Raw genomic sequence first — 23,430 nt, forward strand, 5'->3', positions numbered from 1 at the left:
CCACATAACCAGCCAATAAGTCCTAATTGATATATATAGAACACTCTACCCAACAACAGCAGAATACTCATTTTTTCATCCTCCATGGAAACTTCACCAAGATAAACCATACCTGGACCACAAAACAAACCTCAGCCAACCTAAAATCATTAAAATATGCAGAGTGTGTTCTCTAACTCTGATGAATCAAACAAAACATCAGTGACAGAAAGGTAACAGGAAAATTTCAAAAGCCTAGAATTTTAACAACACACTTCTAAATAATCCCTGAGTAAAAGAAGAGGTCTCAAGGGAAATTTTTGGAAGTCAGAAGCCAATCTTATTTGTATTCCTGCAAAAGTAATCTGTTATAACTTTGTAAAAGAGATTGTCCTTTATCTTTGAACTCTAGAAAACTCACCAGTCTTCTTTTTAATCAATAATTGCTATCTCATAATTTCCAGTTCAGGAATTTTGTCTGAATCATGGCAAACCCTTCCATTGGCCCAGAGTTGTGTTGTTTTGTTTTTGATGTACGTTTTCTTCTCTCATTGTTCCTTTAATTATTATTTGTTTGCTTTCTTCCTCTACCTAATCCTAATAGCTTATGACATCATCTATTCCCTCTGTGTTCTGAGAAGACTGCACATGGGGCAGGAAGATTTGCCATCAATATGGTGACTCTGCATCCAATGAAAATCTATGTCACCACCTGCATCTCAGCAGTTCCCTCTGAGCCCACCCTGCAACTCAGGCTGGCTTTTCCTTCATCTTTCCTCTTCTGCTTCATGGACTTCACACATCTCCCTGTGTCTACACGGATGTGAGCTCACACCAAGACAGTTCCTGTGTTAACACCTTCTCAGTGAAGGCAGCGTGCTCCCCCACGAGGCATGGGGCAGGTCCTTGACCCCATGCTGGGTTGACAGCTGGTTTTATTTGTATTTTGTTTGACTCCTCCTTGATGAGGGCAAAGGCTGGTCCTGACACCTCAGGGGCCACAAGCCTTCCCAGCCCAGGGTACTCGTCACCTCCACTCAAGTGCGACTGGATCCTCTCTCTGAAATATCTCCATCTCCCTGAGGTGCAGACTGAAGACCACTGCTGACGGCTCGTTCCTGATACCCAACAGCTCTTCAGGCAGAAGCTCTGTAAACAGACCTGAGTTGACTTCCTTTTCTCAGGCATGGGCTCTCCCACTAGGATTCGGGGGTTTATTCCCGGGGAGTGTGTATCTTATTCCATCAAAAGTAAGGCAGTGAAGTAATTTTGCTAAACAAATTTTTCTCCTGATAGCTCTTAGGAAATGGCCTGTACCTCCTGTTCTGTTCCAGGCTTTGAACAGTGAAATCCTGTAGGATAAAAATTCTGGGGAGAGCTATCTAAATGCTCTTTACTGTGAAACATTGATTTTTTTTCCAAGCCGTCTTTTTTTTAATTATAAAAGTTATACATATATGGGAGAAAATTCATAACTTACTGCAAGGCACACAGAAAATTTTAAACATTTCCTGTGAGTCCACTACCCAGAGAAAAAGCCACCATTAGTATTTCTGATTGGATGTGTGTGTGTTTGTGTGTGTGTGTGTGTGTGTGTAGATATATACACACACATACTGTCTCTCTACGCTATTCCACTATATCAAATTCCTGCTTGGAGGCATGTATGTTGTCATAATTCATTTTCTTGATTGTTTCCTTGAATTAAGCCAGACCCAGAACAAATACTACATGACCCCACTTACATAAGAAATCTAAAATAGTTTAACTCCCAGAAGCAGAGAACAGAATGGTAATTACCAAGGGTTGGGGGAGAGGGAAATGTAATAAATCAGAGATCTCGGTGCAGCACAGAGCTGAGAGTTTAAAACACTGTGTTGTGTACTTGAAAATCTGCTAAAAGCATAGATCTTATGTTGGTTTTCTTATCACAAAATAGATAGATAGATAGATAGATAGATAGACTCTAGATGGACAGATGATATAGATAGATGCTAGATAGATGATAGATAGATATATAGATAATAGATAGACTCTAGATGGATAGATGATATAGATTGATAGATGCTAGACAGATAGATGCTAGATAGATAGATATAGACTCTAGGTGGATAGATGATATAGATAGATAGATGCTAGACAGATAGATGCTAGATAGATACATATAGACTCTAGATGGATAGATGATATAGATAGATAGATAGATGCCAGATAGATAGATAGACTCTAGATGGATAGATGATATAGATAGATGCTAGATAGATAGATAGACTCTAGATGGATAGATGATATAGGTAGATAGATGTTAGATAGGTAGATCGTAGATAGGTAGATAGATGATAGACAGACAGATGGATGGGGCAGAAGGAAGCTTTGGAGGCAAAGGAAATGTTATGGCCCTGATTGTGATGATGGTTTCAGGGTGTATACTTATCCCAGACTCATCAAGATGTGTATATTAATATTTACAAGTTGTTCTATGTCAATCCTACCTCAGTAAAGGTGTTTTAATGTAGAAAGTTGAGCAGAAATGCTTAAGGTGAAGAAGGGTGAGAGAGGTAATCTGGACAGAGGCAGAGCAGGAGCCAGGCCCGCGGGGGCGGCAGGTCGTCGGGGTGACATTCTGGCTGCGCTGACGGGGAGCACGGCTGGAGTGGGTGCAGTGACAGGTCGGCAGCACGTGAGAAGATGGCCTGTGTCACGGGAGGAAACGTGACCCCTGGTGCCCTGAATATGGGGCAAGGACAATTTCACCACTTTAGAAACGGTTCCCCCCAGCAAAGTGTCAGCATCTTTACTGTGTCTTTATTCTTGAATCAATATCAGTGGAATCTTAACAAAAACGCTTCCCAAGGGGAGCACCCAGAATAGGGGGGACTCAGACGTGCACACAAGATTGAAGCGTGAGGTGAGGTGGCCTGTGATGGGCAAGCAGGACTGAACCTGGGTTTGGGTTTGGGGGTTTTTATTATTATTATTAATTATTATTATTTCATCCAGGAGGGTGTGACAAGTAGACGTCAAGGGAGCCGGGACCTGCGGTGACCACAGAGGGGACACCTAGGGAGACAGCAAGGACCCCATGGGCTGGGGGCTGCATGCAGTGGGGAGGGGTGAAGCAGTGTTGTGGGGAGGCTGGAGGGGGGGCTGCCAGGCCAGACAGGAGTGGAGCGGGGGTACGGGTCGCAGGGAGGAGTCTTTTATTTGACTACAGTAGATACAGGAAGCCGCGGGGTACGTGAGCCGGGGGCCGTGCTCTGTGGGCGGCCCTGGGCACTAGAGGGTGTGAGGCTGTGGGGATGGGGGCACATGGGACCCCAGGGACCCTCCAAGAGGCTGCGCAGGAGCAGGTGGTGAAGCGACTGAAAACGTGCAGATTCAGGGTCCCAAGGGCAGAGAGACTCGCCGACTAGCCGTGCAAGGTGCAGGAAGAAGCCATCAGGATTGCGGGTTTGCCCTCAATGGGCCTTTAATTTCCCTTGGGACCCGGAAATATATCATTTCATGACATCACATGTGACTAACCTGTAGACATGAGAACAAAGCCTCTAAGGTGACACATACTCTGTGTCCCCCACCCCTGGGTGAACTAAGGCCACGTCCACGCCTATAACCCATGGGCGTCCTGGCCACCTTTGATGGCTGTGGAACAGGACACCTGGACTGCACGTGGTCTTACGCAGCTGGAAGACTCAACCTGGAGTGTCCCTGCAGGAGCACATCTCTTCAGTCTGGGCTGCTCCAGCCTCCCAGGGAATTTAACAATGATTCCAGTGCTGGCTGGGCTAGTAACCTGCTTGACGTTGAGTTTTACACTTAAAATCGGGGGCCCCGACAAGCTGCACACTCGCTGGGGCTCCGCAGGGCGGCCTGGCTGGGTCAGGGCTCAGAAAGCCCCTCCATCTAAGGCAGGGACGTCCAGGTATCCTTGGGCCCCGACACAGGACTGCAGGGACGAGCAGCAGGGCATGTCATCTGCAAAGCAGTTCCTTCGGCCTTGTTACCAGGATGCCCGCTGAGCCCCTTCCCCGGGCTGCTGGGCCCACAACACAGGCTCTGCCCGAGTCCCACGGCCCGTGAGTGCTTGCTTCATCGTAATGGCTAAGCTAACAGTTCCATGTCCGCCCGTGGCAGATGGACAAGCACCAAGGGATGTGAGGAGCAATGCTCATCGGAGTCCTCACTCAATACTCGCATAAAAAGTCACCACCTTTTCTCCCGAGGGGCTGCGACCTGCATGCTCCCAATTGACTGCACAGACCCTCCTTCTCCTGAGGGCTGCACACACACGCCAAGGGGAATCGGAACGTTGACATGAATAAAATACTGTTAAAGAAGTTTCCAGTAGCTGAGAATAAATGTCTTTTTCAAGTCGATACAACTTTCCAACAAAGGAACACAAAGTCCACTCCTACCAGTGGGTGCTTCTCAGCTGAGCTTCACCAGGAATGTCTGGGAACCTGGGAAACAGGGCAGACGAGACACAACTGGTAGACACCTGCGGGCCAGTCAACGCTGTTCCCAGGTCCAAGCTCTCCTTATGCTACACAGACGCGCACACGCTTCCCTGCTCGCCCTTCTTCACTAACCTCCCTCAAAGCAGAGTTTACCCACCTGGCTTCCTAAATCCCTGGAAGAGCCTCTCCCACCTCCTTCCACCTGATCCCGTCTGCACGTCGCAAGTTCAACGGAGGCCACCGCCCCAGGCACCACATCCTTGTTCTCCCTGGAGATTCTGGAACTTGGGAAAATTTTTTCTGCTCTTCCTGACATCTGCCTTTCCCTGGACTCCGTGCCAAGACCTTCCCACCTCGGGGGGCACTGCAGCCCCTCTGTCTCCTTCCCCACCCCAGACTCCTGTCTTTGCAGCTTCGATTATGGCAGGACCTGACCAGAGAACCAGTGGAATCTACTGCTTGTGAGAAGGTTCAGGCTAAATGGTTTACTCAGGACTCTCTCCTGACCTTGTTTCTCTAGTTCTCTGAATCGTGCCACACACTTATTTTCATCTAACATGAAACCCACCACCTCAGAACCTGTATAAATCCCTTTCTCCACCTCCTTCTCCTGAATCATTTCTCAGGTCATCAGCGCTGACCACTAAGTCCTTCATTCTTAAAAGCTCACGTTTACATTTTAACCCTTTAAACTCTTACTCTAAACTCCTACGTGTCAGGTTCTTTATTTTTCTTCCTTTCCCTATCCCCAAAGACCCAACCTTTTCTCCCACCTGTTTGAACTTGACAATTTCACTGTTTGCCCTGATGCGTCCTGGCCTTGCCTGGGCTACCTCTAAACTGTGAGCGGCATCCTTCCAACAGGTCCCATGGCTGCAGCAGGGACCCTCCCTTCACCACGTGGATCCAGATTATTCTTCCTAAGATATTCCTGGGACGTTGTCATCCTCATTCTCAACTGCAGACAAAGCCTGTCTGCTGCCTATTAATTAAAGGCCAGCTTCCTCCCTCTGCCAGTCAAGGTCAAGCAGAATTTGGCCTCAGACACCCCCTCAACAATGTCCCTCTACAATGACCCTCACGATGAGGTCAAACTGTACTTCCCCATGGAACCCGAACAGATGCTCAGATTTCTCTCACATCAGCACCACTAGTACCCACAGTAGCTTCCTGACGTCGGTCAAACATTTGCGGATGTCCTAGGTCCAGTGTTAGTGACCCCCTTCCACAAAGCATGTCCTATCCGTGCCCATCAGAAGCGCCCTCTCAGTTCATTGCAGTAGAAAAGCAAAGGCTGTGTTATCAGCTGGACCTAGAATCAAACCAAGGCCCCCTCACTCAACCTGCTCAGAGCCACAGCTGGTGGGCAATTCCTCTGAGCCTCAGTTTTCTAATCAGTGAAGGAGACAAATAGCACCTACCTTACAAAACTGCCATAAAGACTAAATGAGACCACGGATATAAAAATATCTAATGTCCCTCAGACATTTCAGACACAACAAACATCACTGTGCTCTCCCTCATCCATACGACTTTATGCTCTTTTGTACTTTACTTGGGCATACACATTTTCATATTACTTACTGTCATTCCAAAACCATTACAGTGTCACAAAATAATTAAATGTTTTATTTTAAAAATTGGTGGAGGGACTTCCCTGGTGGCGCAGTGGTTAAGAATCCTCCTGCCAATGCAGGGGACACAAGTTCGAGCCCTGGTCCGGGAAGATCCCACATGCCATGGAGCAACTAAGCCGTACGCCACAACTACTGAGCCTGCGCTCTAGAACCCGCGAGCCACAGCTACTGAAGCCCGTGCACCTACAGCCCATGCTCTGCAACAAGAGAAGCCACAGCAATGAGAAGCCCGCGCACCACAAGGAAGAGTAGCCCCCACTAACCACAACTAGAGAAAGCCCATGTGCAGCAATGAAGACCAACGCAGCCAAAAAAAAAAAAAAAAAATGGTGGAGAAGAGAAAACAAATATGGAAGAATAAGATAAGGTTGGGGTAAAGTCATAGCATATTGGGGTAATCGTTTAGCATTTATTTCTGTGTGAATTAATGCTTTGACAAATATATCCTGTGAATAAATTATGATGGCTATGGCCTGCTGGTATTTATACATCTGTTTGCTTTCTTTCTTTCTTTTTTTTTTTAAAGAACTGAATGAATTTGATAAATTACAACTTAGCCCACCCAAATGAAACATATAACATCCCCTTAAACCAGTAAATCCACTCTGGGTTCCAGAAATGGACCCGTGTCATTTACATGGGTAAGAAATAAGAAAGCACAGGTAGTGAATCTGCAGTCAACACAGATAACTTATGAGTTGAGGGCTCAGCATGAAGTAAATTATGATAAATTATGATCACCTTCCCAACAGTAATGGTGATCTGGGTCATCTCTAACAGTTTTCTGTATGATAGTGTCTTTTTAAAGAGAAAAATTCTCCTTGCTTCTGGAAGATGCTAAGTCGTTAGGAGCGAACTCTCTAGTCACCTGAGGTCACAACTTCCAGGAAGGTAAAGACACCGAAAGACACACACACACACAAAAGCAGCCCGGGCCTCCCAATCTGTACCCATTTCTACATGGACTGGCTGCCAGCAGAAACCTCTTATCACGCTTCACGTTCCTATTCAGAATTTTCTCTGTTTCTTTCCCTTTTAAAAAACACCATCTTTGGAAAGTACTGAATTACAAACTGCATTAAAAATAACTTTACCGTACTGCCTCTAGTCTGCCACAGGGGGTAAGATCCTCCACAAAATAAGGTTTTTGAGATGATTTAGGTAGGATGGCAGGGAATGAAAGCCCTTCTGATTGTACCACACCCAAAAAAGAAAGAGAACTTAATGGCCCTCATGAAATTAGTTCTGAAGTCTATTCGTCAGCGGTTCTCGGATGCGAGGAACACGTGTAAATTAACTTCACCAGCACCTGAACGCAGGTCTTGGAGTACTGGTCCTGCACAGCTGACAGTGAGCAGTGAATTCCAGCCTGCTAATTTTACATTTATCTCCAGCATATAATTTACGGCTAAAAATAGATTAATTTTCCCCAGAACAAATGTTGAGTGTTGCTCTATAATTATATTCTCACAGCAAAAAGGGAATCTAAGACCATCATTTTTTTCTTTCTCAGTTGGTAAGCTAATGAAATTTGACCTGCAAATTAAAAGCAAGGAAATGATAAGAAAAAAAATGATTACTTTCAAATTAATAACTGAATGTGGAACATTATTTCTCAAAATAAATTGAAGTGAACATTTGCTGAGCATGGAGAATAAGGCAGCAGGCCTGTCAGGCAGGAGAAAGGTGAAGCAGAAAATAGGAGACAGACAATGCTATTAACGTTGAAATAAGAAGTAGCATAAAAAATACTAATTGAACCATCAGTATCTATATTTCAAAAGATCAATTTTAATGAAAAAATTTTTAAACGTACTCAGTTTGGAACACTGGTGAGTGTCTTTAAGAGGTATAATGAATCAACTGGCAAATTCTGACCTTAATTCAAGTTCACTTCTCTAGATGATGCCACCTTCTGTGACAGACAATCTTCTTTGTGGGACTAGAGTTGCTCCCGAGAAAGTTCATGCTCGAAGGAGGCCGCGCAGGTTCTCACAGTTTGTGCAAAGTCAGGGCTGCATCGCAAGTCCCTCGGCTTCCGACCCAATCCCCCCCCTCTCATCACGGGGTGACCAGCCATTTTCCGCCAGGGTCCCGTGTTCACGGGGGCAGCTGGGCTACCACTCATGAAAATGCCAGTCTACACAGGACAGCGACCTCAGTTATTTCTCAGAGAGCTCACATCACCAGGCAAGACGGAAGCAGCAGACCCCTCCCTCTTTCATGGCAGCTGTCAATACACACCCCCTTCTTCAAATATTTTCTTAGGTTCAGGGAAACCCTTAGCAGTCACTCTTCCCAACTCCAAGGCGGAAGAAATGCCACTTGAGACTGACTATCCACAGACCCGGGGCATCCAGGTAGATCTGAGACTGGTAACAAAAGCCGCCACAGATTCGCAGTGTGTGCAATTCAGACACGTGATTCTGAAAAGCAGGGAAAAGTGTGGGTGTCCCTGACGGGGCAGCTCTCCCTGCACTGAGGTCTTCTGCCAGGGTGTCCACCGCTCCTGTGCCCGGCACAGCGACCCTGGGCCCTGCAGGCCTGGGCTGGCCCCCTGGTGCTCCCACCTTAACCACACACAGCCACAGATGTGCTGACACTCAGGATCTAGCCGTGTTTCTGGAAATGATACAAGCACAAGACTCTGTTAGAGTCAAGGGACAGGCTGATACAGTCGGAACCCCGGCGTGTGGACGGGAACCCCCAGGACCATGGTCCATGACCTCCCGACCCCCAATCTTGGCTCTTGTAACTGCTTCACTGGAGGGAAACGTATGAAAGGCAATGGTAATCTTTGCGCTGGATCTGGGGTCTTCGGATGTTGTTCTGTTTCATTTGTTTGTTTTAATTTTTGTTTTAAAAGCAGGGAGATTTTTTTTTTTCCAGCTTAAGAGTGACACCGTACAAAAACATGGAAACCAGAGTGGGTTAGCTGTGTGGGCCGGGGGGACCCGGGATCCTGGGCACCCTGCAGCCACCCCCCGTGGGCTCATGGCTTCTGTGTCAGGTCCCGTTTATGCCCCGCTTCTTCTACGCCCTTGGCTGAGGGACTCTGATGTCCTCCCTCTGGCCCGGGCTCAGCCCCTACACCTCTGCTGTCACTGTAGCGCCCAGCCTGGTCGCCAGGACTGGGTCCCCACTGCCATCCCCACCAAGGCCAGCAGCCAGAAAACCTCTCCACCCAGGTCCCCGTCTCCAGGCCAAAGGTCGAGAGGGACACCTCAGGACAGAGACCAAGTCACAGGTGCGGCCGTGAAACTCTGTGACAGTTGCTGATGGAGGGGTGGTGCTGAATGACCCTCTCAGGGGACAAAGGGGCTTCTAGGGACCTAAGGGGTTGAACCTGGAGAACCCTGACTTCACCAAATACCAGTGATTAACTCCAGAGGGTGCAGCCGGAACTAACAGGAACCACGATGCAGCCTGTGGACCTCAGTGAGATGATGGAAAGCCCCGGGTGCTTCACGGGGGCGAAGTCAGAGGGCAAGGGTGCTGCCACGCTGGACCGAGAGGGCTCCAGGCCCAGCTCTCTACAGGCAGGAGGCCAGTGAGAAGCTGCTCCAATGGCCTGTTTCCAAATCTCCACCCGTGGCTGTCAGGGAAGATGGGAGAAGCGCCCAGCAGAGTCAGGGGCACCGAGGATGTGGTCGTGGGGACTGTCCCAGGGGGCCGGCAGGGTCTGGTTGGGGACACCCCCCGACCCCCAGGAGGGAGGCCTTTGCTGAGCCCAGCTCTGTGAAAGCCAGATGCCGACGGCCCTGTTGGCCGTGACATCCCACCCTACAGCATCTTTCTGGTGATGGGTGACTGGCGCACAGAGTTTCAAGGAGCAGTCTGAACTTCATTTTTGTTCTTCTATAAATTGGCTTTTGCTTGGGAGAAATTTTATAAATTCTTTAAGCAATAGATGTTTCATAATGACCTTTAAATTAACATTTAAGGTTAAGCACAGTTCAAAGGAAGAGCTTTTCTTTTTCTTTTTTTCTTTTCCAAGAATGCTTCCCTGAAACACTGGACCATTCTCTGGAAGTAAGTTGTGGGATGTCCCTCCCTGCCGGCCCGTAAGTCAGGACACAATGAAATCCAGTAACTGAAGGAGGAAGTCAACCTCCTTTTAGGAACACATCATGACACCTCAAAACAGACCTTTCATCTCGGGGTCCTGAGTAACAGTTCCTCAGAAAGGCAACTGAGTAACTGTAAGAAAAATAAATCACTGGATGGATATTTAAATGGATAAAAGTCTATGTGAGAACAGAACGAATGCCAAACACCAGGAGTTTGGCCTTTTTAACTGAAATGCATACCTTCTAGAGGGTGTTTAATTAAACCAGCTGAACACTCAAGATGTGAATGAAATAACTCATAAAGGTTCCACGAGAGACATTCTACAATACAATGAATTTATAAGTATTAAGCCTGTTCCTACACAAATGGTCCATTTTCTCTTCAGAAAGACTATGAAAATCACTCCATGTCTTATGACTGTACCCCAAAGGCCAAAGTTAAAGGCTGGTGGTTAATTATTGAAAGGTTAATGCAATAATCTGACACGGCATCAACCAGCAACAGTGCTGTAGGGATTTCAGACAACAGACGCCCTTCACAGCCAGTGCGGTATCGTGACTACTGGCCTTCCTGGAAAGAAGCTCCATCCCCAGAGGGCTGCATACTATTGGCTTGCATGCCTGTGCCTGGCCAAGTCCAGGTCAAACAACATTAAAAGCTGCAGAAGTCACTAGTCAAACATGTCAATACAGAAGACAAATAAAGAGGGAAAAGAACAGGTGCCAGGGAGACACAGGGATCTTGTGCCCTCATCACAGAAGCAGAGATGCAAGGAGACCCTGGACCCTGAAAGCAAGGACACGACGGCCCACTGTCAACAGAGGGCTTGGGACTTGGACAGATTAGAAAGTTAAAATGTTCTGAGAGGAAATGAGTAGATTCCTTCTACAAATTGCGTTGATTTTAATAACAGCCACGTCCTGTGTTCAAAAGCCAGCAAATGTATTTTAGGTTATTTTTCTATCAAGCTATGAATCTTGATATTTTCGTATTAAGCTATAATATGCATGTGGCCTACAGGGTAAGAGATCTGAACAAATCTCAGCTGAAAGAGGGATGTCTGAACAGTCCACACAGGGACTAAAATTTTTCATCAGTGATTATGTTGTGAAATACGACTGTTAACACTTTTTTCCAGAATTGCATCATGAAGTATGAATGTTAGCATTTTCCTCAGGGATTATGTTGTGAAAACCTGTAAAGCACCTTTATTCCAATGAGTAAGCCTGCACCAGGCACAAACCCGGATCCTGATAAGCTTTTCCGTGTCCCCAGGAACCATGAAGCCCCAGCACAAGGTAGGGACATTTCATTAGTGATATGACAGGTTTACAAGCAGACACTTCATTCCCAGGATCTACTCTTTCCCAATTTTTCTCTCAGTCAGGACCGACACCAGACAACTATTTCCCCAATCACCGAAGCCTGAAAGCTTCGGATCTTTTCCCATCTTAAGGTTGTACTGACTTCTTTCCTTGGAGAAACCTGTCCTGATTCCCTGCTTCTAAGTTCCCGCTGGTGGGTAAGGGCGTCTTTCCTCTATCCCAGCCCTCCTTCCCTCCCAGCCACTTTTGGTGATGCCAGGGAAACTTTCCTTATTCACAGGGACAGTCTCCGCAGGGCTTGAAAATCCAGCCCCTGGGAGGAGTGCACCATTTTCTTTGTGTCCATCCAGCTCTGGGTCCATCCAGCCGTCAGGAAGAAGAGGAACTTAAGTGCACGTATCAAGATCACCATTATCCTGACAATGAATGTCTTTAAACACAGATTATTTTCTCATTTGCTTTAGATCCATCAGGTGCATTCTGATCGTAACAAAAGGCAGTGACCTATTTCATATATTTCTATACAGCCTAAAGGAAAACTAAAACTAAATTCATTTTCTCTTTCAAGGGAATGTTTATGAACAACTGGTTTTATTTCTCAGTAACAAACACTGGGATTTGGTTTGATTCCGCCTGTACCCACAAAGGTATTTACAAAGCAAGTTTCCCTGAATGCTTTCTAAAACAAGAAGAAAAAAAAAGAAAAATCATTACCTTTGCCAAAGTTCTGGGTTTTGATATATTTGAATGTGCGTCTTGAACTTAATCAGGGATTCTCACTCCGAAAGACCATCCTCCGAGACTGCTGACAGTAAAGGCGGTGTTAGTGTTTTAACCAGGCAGCATCAGGCCTTCCTAACAGAGGGCCTCCCCCACCCACTGGTCGTAGAAGCCTCAGACAGCAGCTGCTGAGCCCCCAGGCTCCGTGTCGTGGCCTCACAGGGCTCAGCCTGCAGGAGGACGTGGCCTGGCCGCTCAGAACTTACCATCCTGTTAGGAAACACATGCCACGTAAGGACACGGCTGTGGTCCCCTGCACCGCAGTTATTTTAATTAATTGTTGTTTCTCCTGCAAATCGGCTTTCAGAATCACTTAGTCTGTCAGGCTCTTCTGAGTTACTCTGATTTGAATTGTTTTCTCTTCCCTACTCTTGCTTCTTTAATCCTCAGTGCAGACAAGGCCTCCCTCAGGAAGGCATCCCCAGCTACTTTGGGGTGCATTTCCTTCTCTTTGGGGTTCTCACAATACCCTACATTTCCACTTATTGTGTTAATTGCTACTCTGGCTTTTAACTGTATCCCTGCTAGTTTATCTCTTATGCGGCTCCGTGAGTCTCTTGCGGGTACAGTGTCAATTGCTACTCTGGGTTTTAACTGTCTACTTGCTAGTTTATCTCTTATGTGGCTCTGTGAGTCTCTCGCAGGTCCTGTGTCAATTGCTACACTGGGTTTTACCTGTCTTCTTGCTAGTTTATCTCTTATGTGGCTCTGTGAGTCTCTCACGGGTGGGAATTACATCTTTTGTCTCCGTGTCTCTTGGGCTGTGTAGTATCTGGCACTCATGAAGCTTCTAAAAATATTGGACCTTAGAAATAAAAACACATATTAAACTTTGTCTCCCAGTCTCTGATAAAAGGAGCTTGAAAAACAAACGTCCACTGTCGTGCCCGGACTCTCAGCAGAAATTTTGGGGCACAGGAATAAGGATGCATTCCCACCTGGCTCCATTTAACTCATCCATCCATTCACTCATTTCAGAGACATTGGCTGAGTGCCTTTTGTATGCCAGATACTATTCTAAGTCCTGGCCACACAAACTCCAACCTGCAAAAAGCAGAGACTCTGGGCCGTGTTTAAAGACCTGAGGAATGGGCAACGGGGGAGATTCAGGCAAAGTACAGTGGGGGCCGGAGATGGTCCAGGAAGGATCAGAGGTAAAGAGAGCCTGGGGGCAAGGGGGGGGGTGTTGCAGGCACCTCGGACACACCATGCAATGATTTTGTGTTGGGGTCTCAGGAAATCTGATGGAGTGGTAAATGTGATTGCAATTCAAAGCAATGAGAAGCTCATCCCTACCCCCTCACCTAGATTCACCCTCTTAGGCTCACGGAAATGCAGCACAGAACAAAAGCTTTCCCCAAAATCTCAGGAAAGGAACTTTAAGACACCAGGGAGACCATTATTTCATTATTCTGTTAACGTCTCTGGGCTCATTCTCTAAAGCACTCAAGCCGAGTCTGTCTCCCCAGGTGACTCTCCATGGATGGGATTCCCCCAGGGCAAGAGAGAAAGTTGGCAGGAGGAATCTGATTAAGGCTTGCAGCATTTCTTTGGAATTCTTATGAGCATCAAGGTTAGTACTAGACTTCTGAGTTTTGAAGAACATCAGCATTTGAAACACTTGGATTTCTGAAGTAATTCTGGGAACAGGAAAGACCCAGCGCTGGTTTCAAACCCACCTTGGTTTTTCCTCTGGCGCCAGCAAATACTCCTCCAGGGGGAGGCCGGAGAGGTTGAGCAGCCTGTGGCCCAGGCGGTTGGTCAGGTAGGGCGCCCTGGTGCTTCCACTGGGGCACTTCTGCAATTGTTTCCAAAGACGTCAGGTAGAAGCTTATTCATAACCCACACACAGGTTTACTGACATTAAAGTAAACATGACTTTCCCTAGCTGTCATGTTTTCAATGAATCATCGATGGCTCTTTACATGTTCTCAAATCTCTTTAAGAGTCATCTATTGATACATTTGAGAACTATGCTAGAATTCCACTGCAACCTTTGCTGTCAGTTAGATTTGGGAACTTCCCAACCTTTTCCTGTATGTAAGCTTGGGCAGATTTGTAAGAACTCAAAAGGGGAAAAATGTTTTCACTGGGGTGACCTCGCATTTGACGAACCAGAAAGAGTCAGAGGATGATGAGCAAAAAATTCAAAGGAACGTGTTTCTTCCCTAAATGCCTGAAGCAGACATCAAACTCCTCTTCTGCAGTGACTCACAGGCTTAGAATCAGGAAATATTTGCCCAGCAGGGACCACCCCGACTCCCCCTCTCCTGAAGGCCTCTGACTCCTAACACGGGGACCACAATTTCTGCCCAAGCACACAATGCCAGAAAAAACAAGGATTCTTCAGTTGAGTCAATTGCAGGAAACGTTGCATCTTTTCCACCCCTTGTGTAATGATTCATACATGATAACAGCATCGTGCAAGAGCTACAGCAAAGAGACCTGTTAACCAGAGCTTTATCTGGCCTTTCTGAAGCTGCCTTGGCTATGGAGCTTTTTCATGGGAAACGCTTTTCTTCTTGCACACATATTACTGAGGTCTCACATGAGGTTCACATGAGTTGCAGTGAATGCACGTCAACCACTTGGTACTTGTTCATTCATTCCTCTGCCAGTGACACTCAATCTAGTTCCAGTAAATTTTAGGGAGCTGGTAACAAAAGGTACCAGTCTAACAGGATGATTAGATCAAAGCCACAGAATAAGAGCATGGAGTGAAAAATTACAGGGTTCATGGGTTAATGGAATAAACAAAACGGAGAAGAAACAAATCACTGTGTCCAAAAAGAACTTGAGCAGAACAGCTGGTCACTGCAAAGGAGCACCAGTCAATAGTCTCTGGTGGGTCCCACCTGGATGTCCACCTCACTGCTGTGTAACTGCCTCACTTACATCCAGACATTTGGTCTAAGAGAAGAAAGCAGACCAGGTCCATTGAAAGGAAGACTTCCTAAAGTCACTAAACTATTAGGAGGGGTGTATCCCACAGGCCACTAAACAGAAAGGCCCTGTCAACATGTTCAAGTGGCCGTTTTCGTAATAGATCCTGAATTTAAATTAAGATTTCGCTTTTCCTTTTTCAGTAAATTAAGATTGCCATATCAGCTTGCTGATTGTGGCTAACAGTCCTGTGCCTTTTATTAATTGCCTTTTGAGATTTCCTTTAAAATGAGTTCCAACCAGTTTTCCATATAAGTTTCACTCCATTCTCCTCCGCAGACTAGACAGCAATGCCTGCACTATAACAAGGGAAAACCCACTTCCGTGTGCTCTTGTACTGATCAGCCATAGTTAGAAGAGCCAAATGCTATCTTAGTTTTTAAAATCTAACTCTCAAAACTCAAATAAAAATACAACAAGAGCTTGAGGTCATCCTGCCTTGAAATTCTGGGAAATTTCCCCCCATAGGGCAATCCTAGCTTCTTCAGCATTAATTGGAGAAGATTCCTTTGCTTCGTGAACACTGCTGGACAGCCACCGATCATGACCAGTGGGCAATGAACAGGAGGACCACCCTGGAAACCATGTCACGACACCTTTCCAAGAAGCAGCTAATCGAGTAACCCTAAAGGTCATTTAGTTCAAAAGTTAATTTAGTTAACAAAAGTGAAGGTTCTTCAGATGGGGGTGAACTCATTTTTGTTTCTTGAGGTTTAGACTTTTTAAAACTCAAAAACATGGTAGAAACCTACCAGGCAGCCGCAGGACTCCTGGACTTCTGGGTGAGAGAAGGGGTCCGTGCACCAGCAGGAAGAATTCCCCCTGACAAAGCGGAGGAGAGGTGGGATGATCCTGAGATCACAGAGCTGCTGTATTTCCATGAAAGCATCCCCCAGACCGGAGCACAGCTCATGAGAGCATCACCTCCCGCTGCAGAAGGCCAAGCGTTCACATTTGTTTTCACAGCTTGAGCTGTTAATCTGATGACAGCGTTCTGTTACAATGACAATATTTCCATTATATTAAATGATGCTCACTCTGTTCATGCATTGAATCCTGGGACCTTCAGCAGGGACTCGGGGGGGCTGTCATGAACCTTGGGGCTCCTGGTGGCAAAACCAGGAGCCCTCAGCACCAGTGTAGCAATTAATAAACACCGGGAGCTGCTAATTCCTTTTCATCGTGTGACACTGTAATTAAATCATCATTTAAAGAAAGGCAACTAGTATTAAATTTCCATTATGAAGAACCACAGTGCCACAGAAACTGCTATGAAAACAACTTACAGCAGAGGTTCAGAACCCTTTATTTTTTTTAATTTTTATTTTATATTGGAGCACAGTTGATTAACAATGTTGTGTTAGTTTCAGGTGTACAGCAAAGTGATTCAGTTATACATATACATGTATCTATTCTTTTTCAAATTATATTCCCATTTAGATTGTTACATAATATTGAGCAGAGTTCCCTGTGCCATACAGTAGGGCCTTGTTGGTTATCTATTTTATATATAGTAGTGTGTGTATGTTAATCCCAAACTCCCTAACTATCCCTCCCCCCACCCCATCGTTCCCCCCGGTTACCGTAAATTCATTCTCTAAGTCTATGAGTCTGTTTCTGTTTTGTAAATCTATCCACTTGTATCCTTTTTTTTTTTTTTTTTAGATTCCAAATATAAGCCATATCATATGGTGTTTGTCTTTCTCTGTCTGACTTACTTCACTTAGCATGATCATCTCCAGGTCCATCCATTTTATTCCAAATTTCCTTATAACTTTTCTCCTTGTTAGGCCTCATACTTTTTTTTTTCACTAGTGTTTGTAAATCAAAATCTGCTTTAGTAATGATAATTGTTATTTACTCAAACATTGGGGGAGAAGGGAGGAAACTGACATTTACTGAACTACAGGTGCCCCGCTAGATGCTTTTACTACAACCTCTTGCCACCCTCACTTTTGGGAAGAGGGATTGGGGTTCTCAGAGGTCAGGGGCTCACCCAGCATCACACTTTGGAAGATGGTCTTTTGACCTCTGACCCCTCACTTTTTGCTCCAGACCTTGCTGCTCCAACGTGAGAACATCAAGGTGAAACATGTCCAGTCCCATGAAAAGAAACCTACCATTTCTATTAACAAGGTTAGCAAAGTACAATTTCCATGTAAGTTTCTGAAATAACAAAAATAATTTCAAGGCTTTGCTGGTGTGACTTTCTTGGTTAAGCAGCCAATGGGGACTCCAGTTTGAGTCTTGAAAGTGAACAGGGAAATATCACCTAAGGGAGTGATGTGCTTCATCGAACTGCTTGCTGTATCTGATAATTACTTGGGGAAAAAAATGACTCCATTTACACTTCTTGAGCTCAGGGCCTTCCTTGCTTTAGCTTCAGGCCTTCAGTGACTGTGGGCAAGTGTTCACAGCATAATGAATTTCTTCAAAATGTCCTCTTTGTCCCTTCCAAATCCTCCACTAGTTCTTCTCCTGGCTTCCTGTTAGAGAGTAATCAGATGTGACCTGCAGAGCTGCACAGAGACCAGCAAAAGCATTGCACAGATTCTGGATTTGGGAGCCTCCCAGCCTCCAGGAAGTTCTGAGCTGCAGGAGCCACGTGAAGCTGCACTCACAGGGGAGGATGGAGGGGAGGAAACGTGAGGATCAGACACGTCCACTTACCTCCGGTGTCAGGACCCCAAGCGCCCTGCACCTCGGCTTTGCGTGGTGCCCGGCCGGGCTCTGCAGGACACACGAGCAGTGACGGTCATTCCGAGTGACGTGCCTGATACAGTCCCTCCGTCCGCCGGGTTTGGCAAGGCTGGATCAAACAGGCCTCTCTGACACAGGCCCACTGCCTGCAGTTTCAACCGTCAGAGCACACTTTACATCTCGGCGTGAGGAAGGTGCTCTCAGGACCTACTCCTAAGAGAGGAAGTTCTGACACAAACTTGCCTGAAAGAGCCAAAAGCCTGGCACAGGGGCCACCCTGTGGTCCAAGGTGACACTTGCTCTCTCTCGAGAAGTGGGAGCAGGGTGATGTTAATGGAGCAGAGGAAGGTCAGTCAGGGCCCAGATCACACAGGGCAGACGCGGCAGAGCTGGGATGTGGGCTCGTGCAACCCCGCCCAGAATCTGGGTCCCCTCCTTTTCCAGGGTGCCGGACACGTGCCCTCTGGGTGCTTTTGCTCCCTGAACTCAACTTTCCATCCCCCCAGGCCCAGGTGAAGGAAGCTGTCACAGCCGTGCCAGGAGCGAGGACACGACCTTGTGAGCCAGGGAGTCTGGCACCGCAGAGATCATTCCTCAAACTGCTGCCATCTGACCATGGACACGAACCTGACCCATCTCTCCACTTGGCTTTGAACGTACAATAGAAATATAATATTTGCTCACTACCACTCTGTTCTATACAAAACAGTATCAAGAATGAGTGGGAAAAGTGACTGTTTTACTTCAGCGGTAGTAGGGAAATCACGGCTGGAGTGTCACCAGACACAAGCCCTGGGACATAAGCCTTGGTATTGAAATCTCCCAGTCTGCTTCTAAAGGCTGGGAACTTCAGCACATTTTAAAATTTAAATTAGGCATCATCTACTATAATGGGAAAATGTAACGTTTAGTTCATGTTTATACCACATAGCTTTTTCTGGAGATTTTTGCTGCCTTCTGTGTGAAAGGAGGTAAAGGCAGGAGTTCAACTTGGTTCCCGCAGCATGAGCTCAGAGTCTGAACAGAAAAACAGTCAATACGCAGAATCCCATCTATTGTTTTAAAATGTTTCTGTTAATTCATAATCAAATGATGACTAAAGTCTGCCTAAAATGGAATATGTAGATATTGAATTCAACAATGTTTTACACTTACAGAAGGACACATATTTGTTTTAAATAAAACATTTTGCTTCGATCTGGGACTTCAGTAAATCAAGCCTTTTTGTGTAACATGGACAGAAAGTATTATTGATAGAAGGATCCAAAGCACCCCCTTGTATAAGGCACTCCGCCTCCCAGCTTTTTGTCATGCTGACAAAGGAAAAGAGTAGAAATGGTTACAAATTAGGAATGAGTTAAGAGATGAGGATTTCACAAAGAAAGAGGCAGAAACAGAAACAGACCAGGAAGGCAGAGGAAAGTTGTGGGCGAAACAGTGAGCGTGGTCCGCAGGCTGGGGGAGGGGTGGGACAGCTCTGGGGACCGCTGTCCTTCCTCCAACAGTATCTGAAGGTAAAACAGACGTCTGAGCAGAATTCGGAATATGTTCCACTCCCTGAACATTGATTCTACTTCTTTTTCCCTCTTGAAAGACTAGATTCTCCAATTAAAAAAAAAAAAAATCTCCCAACAAACAAAAGCCCAGGACCAGATGGCTTCACAGGCAAATTCTATCAAATATTTAGAGAAGAGCTAACACCCATCCTTCTCAAACTCTTCCAAAATATAGCAGAGGGAGGAACACTCCCAAACTCATTCTATGAGGCCACCATCACCCTGATACCAACACCAGACAAAGATGGCACAAAAAAAGAAAACTCAGGCCAATATCACTGATGAACATATATGCAAAAATCCTCAAACAAAATACTAGCAAACAGAATCCAACAGTACATTAAAAGGATCGTACACCATGATCAAGTGGGGTTTATCCCAGGAATGCAAGGATTCTTCAATATATGCAAATCAATCAATGTGATACACCATATTAACAAATTGAAGGATAAAAACCACATGATCATCTCAATAGATGCAGAGAAAGCTTCTGACAAAATTCGACACCCATTTATGATAAACACTCTCCAGAAAGTGGGCATAGAGGGAGCCTACCTCAACCTAATAAAGGCCATATACGACAAATCCACAGCAAACGTCATTCTCAATGGTGAAAAACTGAACACATTTTCTCTAAGATCACGAACAAGACAAGGATGTCCACTCTCACCACTATCATTCAACATAGTTTTGGAAGTCCTGGCCACAGCAATGAGAGAAGAAAAAGAAATAAAAGGAATCCAAATTGGAAAAGAAGTAAAACTGTCACTGTCTGCAGATGGCATGATACTAAACATAGAGAACCCTAAAGGTGCTACCAGAAAACAATTAGAGGTAATCACTGAATTTGGTAAAGTTGCAGGGTACAAAATTAATGCACAGAAATCTCTTGCATTCCTATATACTAACAATGAAAGATCAGAAAGAGAAATTAAGGAAACAATCCCATTTACCATTGCCACAAAAAGAATAAAATACCTAGGAATAAATCTACCTAAGGAGACAAAAGACCTGAACACAGAAAACTATAAAACACTGATGAAAGAAATCAAAGATGACACAAACAGATGGAGAGATATACCATGTTCCTGGCTTGGAAGAATCAATATAGTGAAAATGACTATACTACCCAAACCAATCTACAGATTCAATGCAATCCCTATCAAATTACCAATGGCATTTTTCACAGAATTAGAACAAAAAATTTTACAATTTGTATGGAGACACAGAAGACCCTGAATAGTCAAAGCAATCTTGAGAAGGAAAAATGGAGCTGGAGGAATCAGACTCCTTCACTTCAGACTATACTACAAAGCTACAATAATCAAGACAGTATGGTACTGGCACAAAAACAGAAATATAGATCAGTGGTACAGGATAGAAAGTCCAGAGGTAAATCCATGCATCAGTGATAACCTAATCTATGACAAAGGAAGCAAGAATATACAATGGAAAAAAGACAGCCTCTTCAATAAGTGGTGCTGGGAAAACTGGACAGCTACATGTAAAAGAATGAAATTAGAACACTCCCTAACACCATATACAAAAATAATCTCAAAATAGACTAAGAGCTAACTGTAAGGCCATACACTATAAAACTCTTAGAGGAAAACACAGGCAGAACCCTCTATAAGATAAATCACAGCAAGATCCTTTTTGACCCACCTCCTAGAGAAATGGAAATAAAAACAAAAATAAACAAATGGGACCTAATTAAACTCAAAAGCTTTTGCACAGCAAAGGAAACCACAAACAAGTCAAAAAGACAACCCTCAAAATAGGAGAAAATATTTGCAAATGAAGCAACAGACAAAGGATTAATCTCCAAAATATACAAACAGCTCATGCAGCTCAATATCAAAAAAACAAACAACCCAATCCAAAAATGGGCAGAAGACCTAAATAGACATTTCTCCAAAGAAGATATACAAATTGCCAACAAACACATGAAAAGATGCTCAACAGCACTAATTATTAGAGAACTGCAAATCAAAACTACAATGTGGTATCCACCTCACACCAGTCAGAATGGCCATCATCAAAAAATCTACAAACAATAAATGCTGGAGAGAGTGTGGAGAAAAGCGAACCCTCCTGCACTGTTGGTGGGAATGTAAATTGATACAGCCACTATGGAGAACAGTATGGAGGTTCCTTAAAAAACTAAGAATAGAACTACTGCATGATCCAGCAATCCCACTCCTGGGTATATACCTGGAGAAAACCATAATTTGAAAAGATACATGCACCCCAATGTTCATTGCAGCACTATTTACAATAGCCAGGACATGGATGCAACTTAAATGTCCATCAACAGAGGAATGGATAAAGAAGATGGGGTACATATATACAATGGAACATTACTCAGCCATGAAAAGGAATGAAACTGGATCATTTGTAGAGATGTGGATGGACCTAGAGTCTGTCATACAGAGTGAAGTACATCAGAAAGAGAAAAACAAATATTGTATATTAACACATATTTGTGGAATCTAGAAAAATAGTACAGATGAACCTATTTCCCAGGCAGGAATAGAGACGCAGACGTAGAGAACGGATGTGTGGACACAGGGGGGAAGGTGGGGAGCTCAGCTCAGTGCTCTGTGATGACCTAGATGGGTGGGATGGGATGGGAGGGGGAGGGAGGTCCAAGAGGGAGGGGATATATGTATACATAGAGCTGATTTACTTCACTGTTCGGGAGTAACTAACACAACATTGTAAAGCAATTATACTCCAATAATATATACATTTTTTTTTTTTCTGCCAACTGTTCTTTCTTTGTTGCCAGGTTGGTCCCAGACTATATCCTTCAGGGCCACAGGTTATATTTCAATTTCTCAAAGGTAGACGCTTTTTACAACCTGTGTGTTTCTTTGGACAGAAGGGAGATAAAAGCATCACCATGGAAGCTTTTATTTAGTTAAATAAATTACTTTCTTTTTCAAGAGAAGACTAAAGTGAAACAACGTAATTAATTTTCTATTAATTCTTCCTCACTGAGACTGCTAATAGTTATTCAGTCTCGTGCTAATCACCAACATGAGTAATGCACAGAATGTCATCACAAATTAGGAAAACATATGCCAATATTGTATTATTGTCTGGATTTTTATATTTATTATTGAAAAACATACACTTTAGTACTTAATACTTCATTATGGTTTTTATCACTTTCCCCATTTGCAAATTCTTGAGCCGGGGGCCATGTCCTCCATCAATCCTGGTTCCTACAACAACATGATATTTATAGTAGATCCTCAATAAATAACAGTCAAGCAAAGTAAGAGAGAGAGAAGAAAGGTATGTTTATGAAGAAAGGCATGTTTTATGAAGGTTTCATGAAAGGTCATCTCTATATTATCATTTTCAAAACCTAGGAAAAAAAGTCTTCAAAGTAATTCACATCCACACTGATGTTACAGACTTTTTAACTCCCTTTAGTTAAAAAAAGTACAATTAATCTTTTCATAGGTACAAGTTTACCCTAAAAGTAAATAACAGTTACTACATATTTCATACTTAATTGCTACCTTATTCTTTTAGTTTTGTTCTTTTGGGGTTTTAGTTAGCAAAGGGAATGTTATTCATTATTATTTAATGTTTTTTGCAATGATATAAAGCATGTCTTCACCAAGAAAGGGAAGGGGCAATGATGGAGCTTATTTCAGGTCATTTTAGACGGCAACACCCCTCAGGCCTGCTCAGTCTCAGCCCTATAGTGAGAACAGGCGACACAGTCCTGGAGAAGCCAGTCCTGCCAGCCTGCGGGGGACTGGCTGGAGGCTGCACTTCTGCATCGGATACTTACAGGTCTGAGTGTAAGTCAGCACAGAGGGTCCTGATCCCCAAACTTCCGCAAAAGCACGTGGGCGAGCTCCATGTCACCGTTCTCACTGCTGCTTGTCGTGAGACAAAGGAAACAAGGCGGGAGGTTAATACTTGCCTGGGAGCTCACAGGACAGTCTGTCAGAGAGAGCTC

The 23,430-nt window shown here is 44.7% G+C and overlaps 1 protein-coding gene across 1 annotated transcript in view; it reads right to left on the bottom strand.

Moving 5' to 3' along the window:
* Positions 1–23,430, bottom strand: part of ABCA13 (ATP binding cassette subfamily A member 13) — a 326,117-nt gene that overhangs the window by 111,460 nt on the left and 191,227 nt on the right. The window contains 5 exon segments of the mRNA XM_059932550.1: positions 7,168–7,303; positions 12,184–12,271; positions 13,929–14,047; positions 15,945–16,014; positions 23,282–23,347. Coding sequence (XP_059788533.1) covers positions 7,168–7,303; positions 12,184–12,271; positions 13,929–14,047; positions 15,945–16,014; positions 23,282–23,347 — 479 coding nt within the window.

This window comes from Balaenoptera ricei, chromosome 9, assembly GCF_028023285.1.
Source record: "Balaenoptera ricei isolate mBalRic1 chromosome 9, mBalRic1.hap2, whole genome shotgun sequence".
Classification (NCBI taxonomy): Eukaryota; Metazoa; Chordata; class Mammalia; order Artiodactyla; family Balaenopteridae; genus Balaenoptera; species Balaenoptera ricei.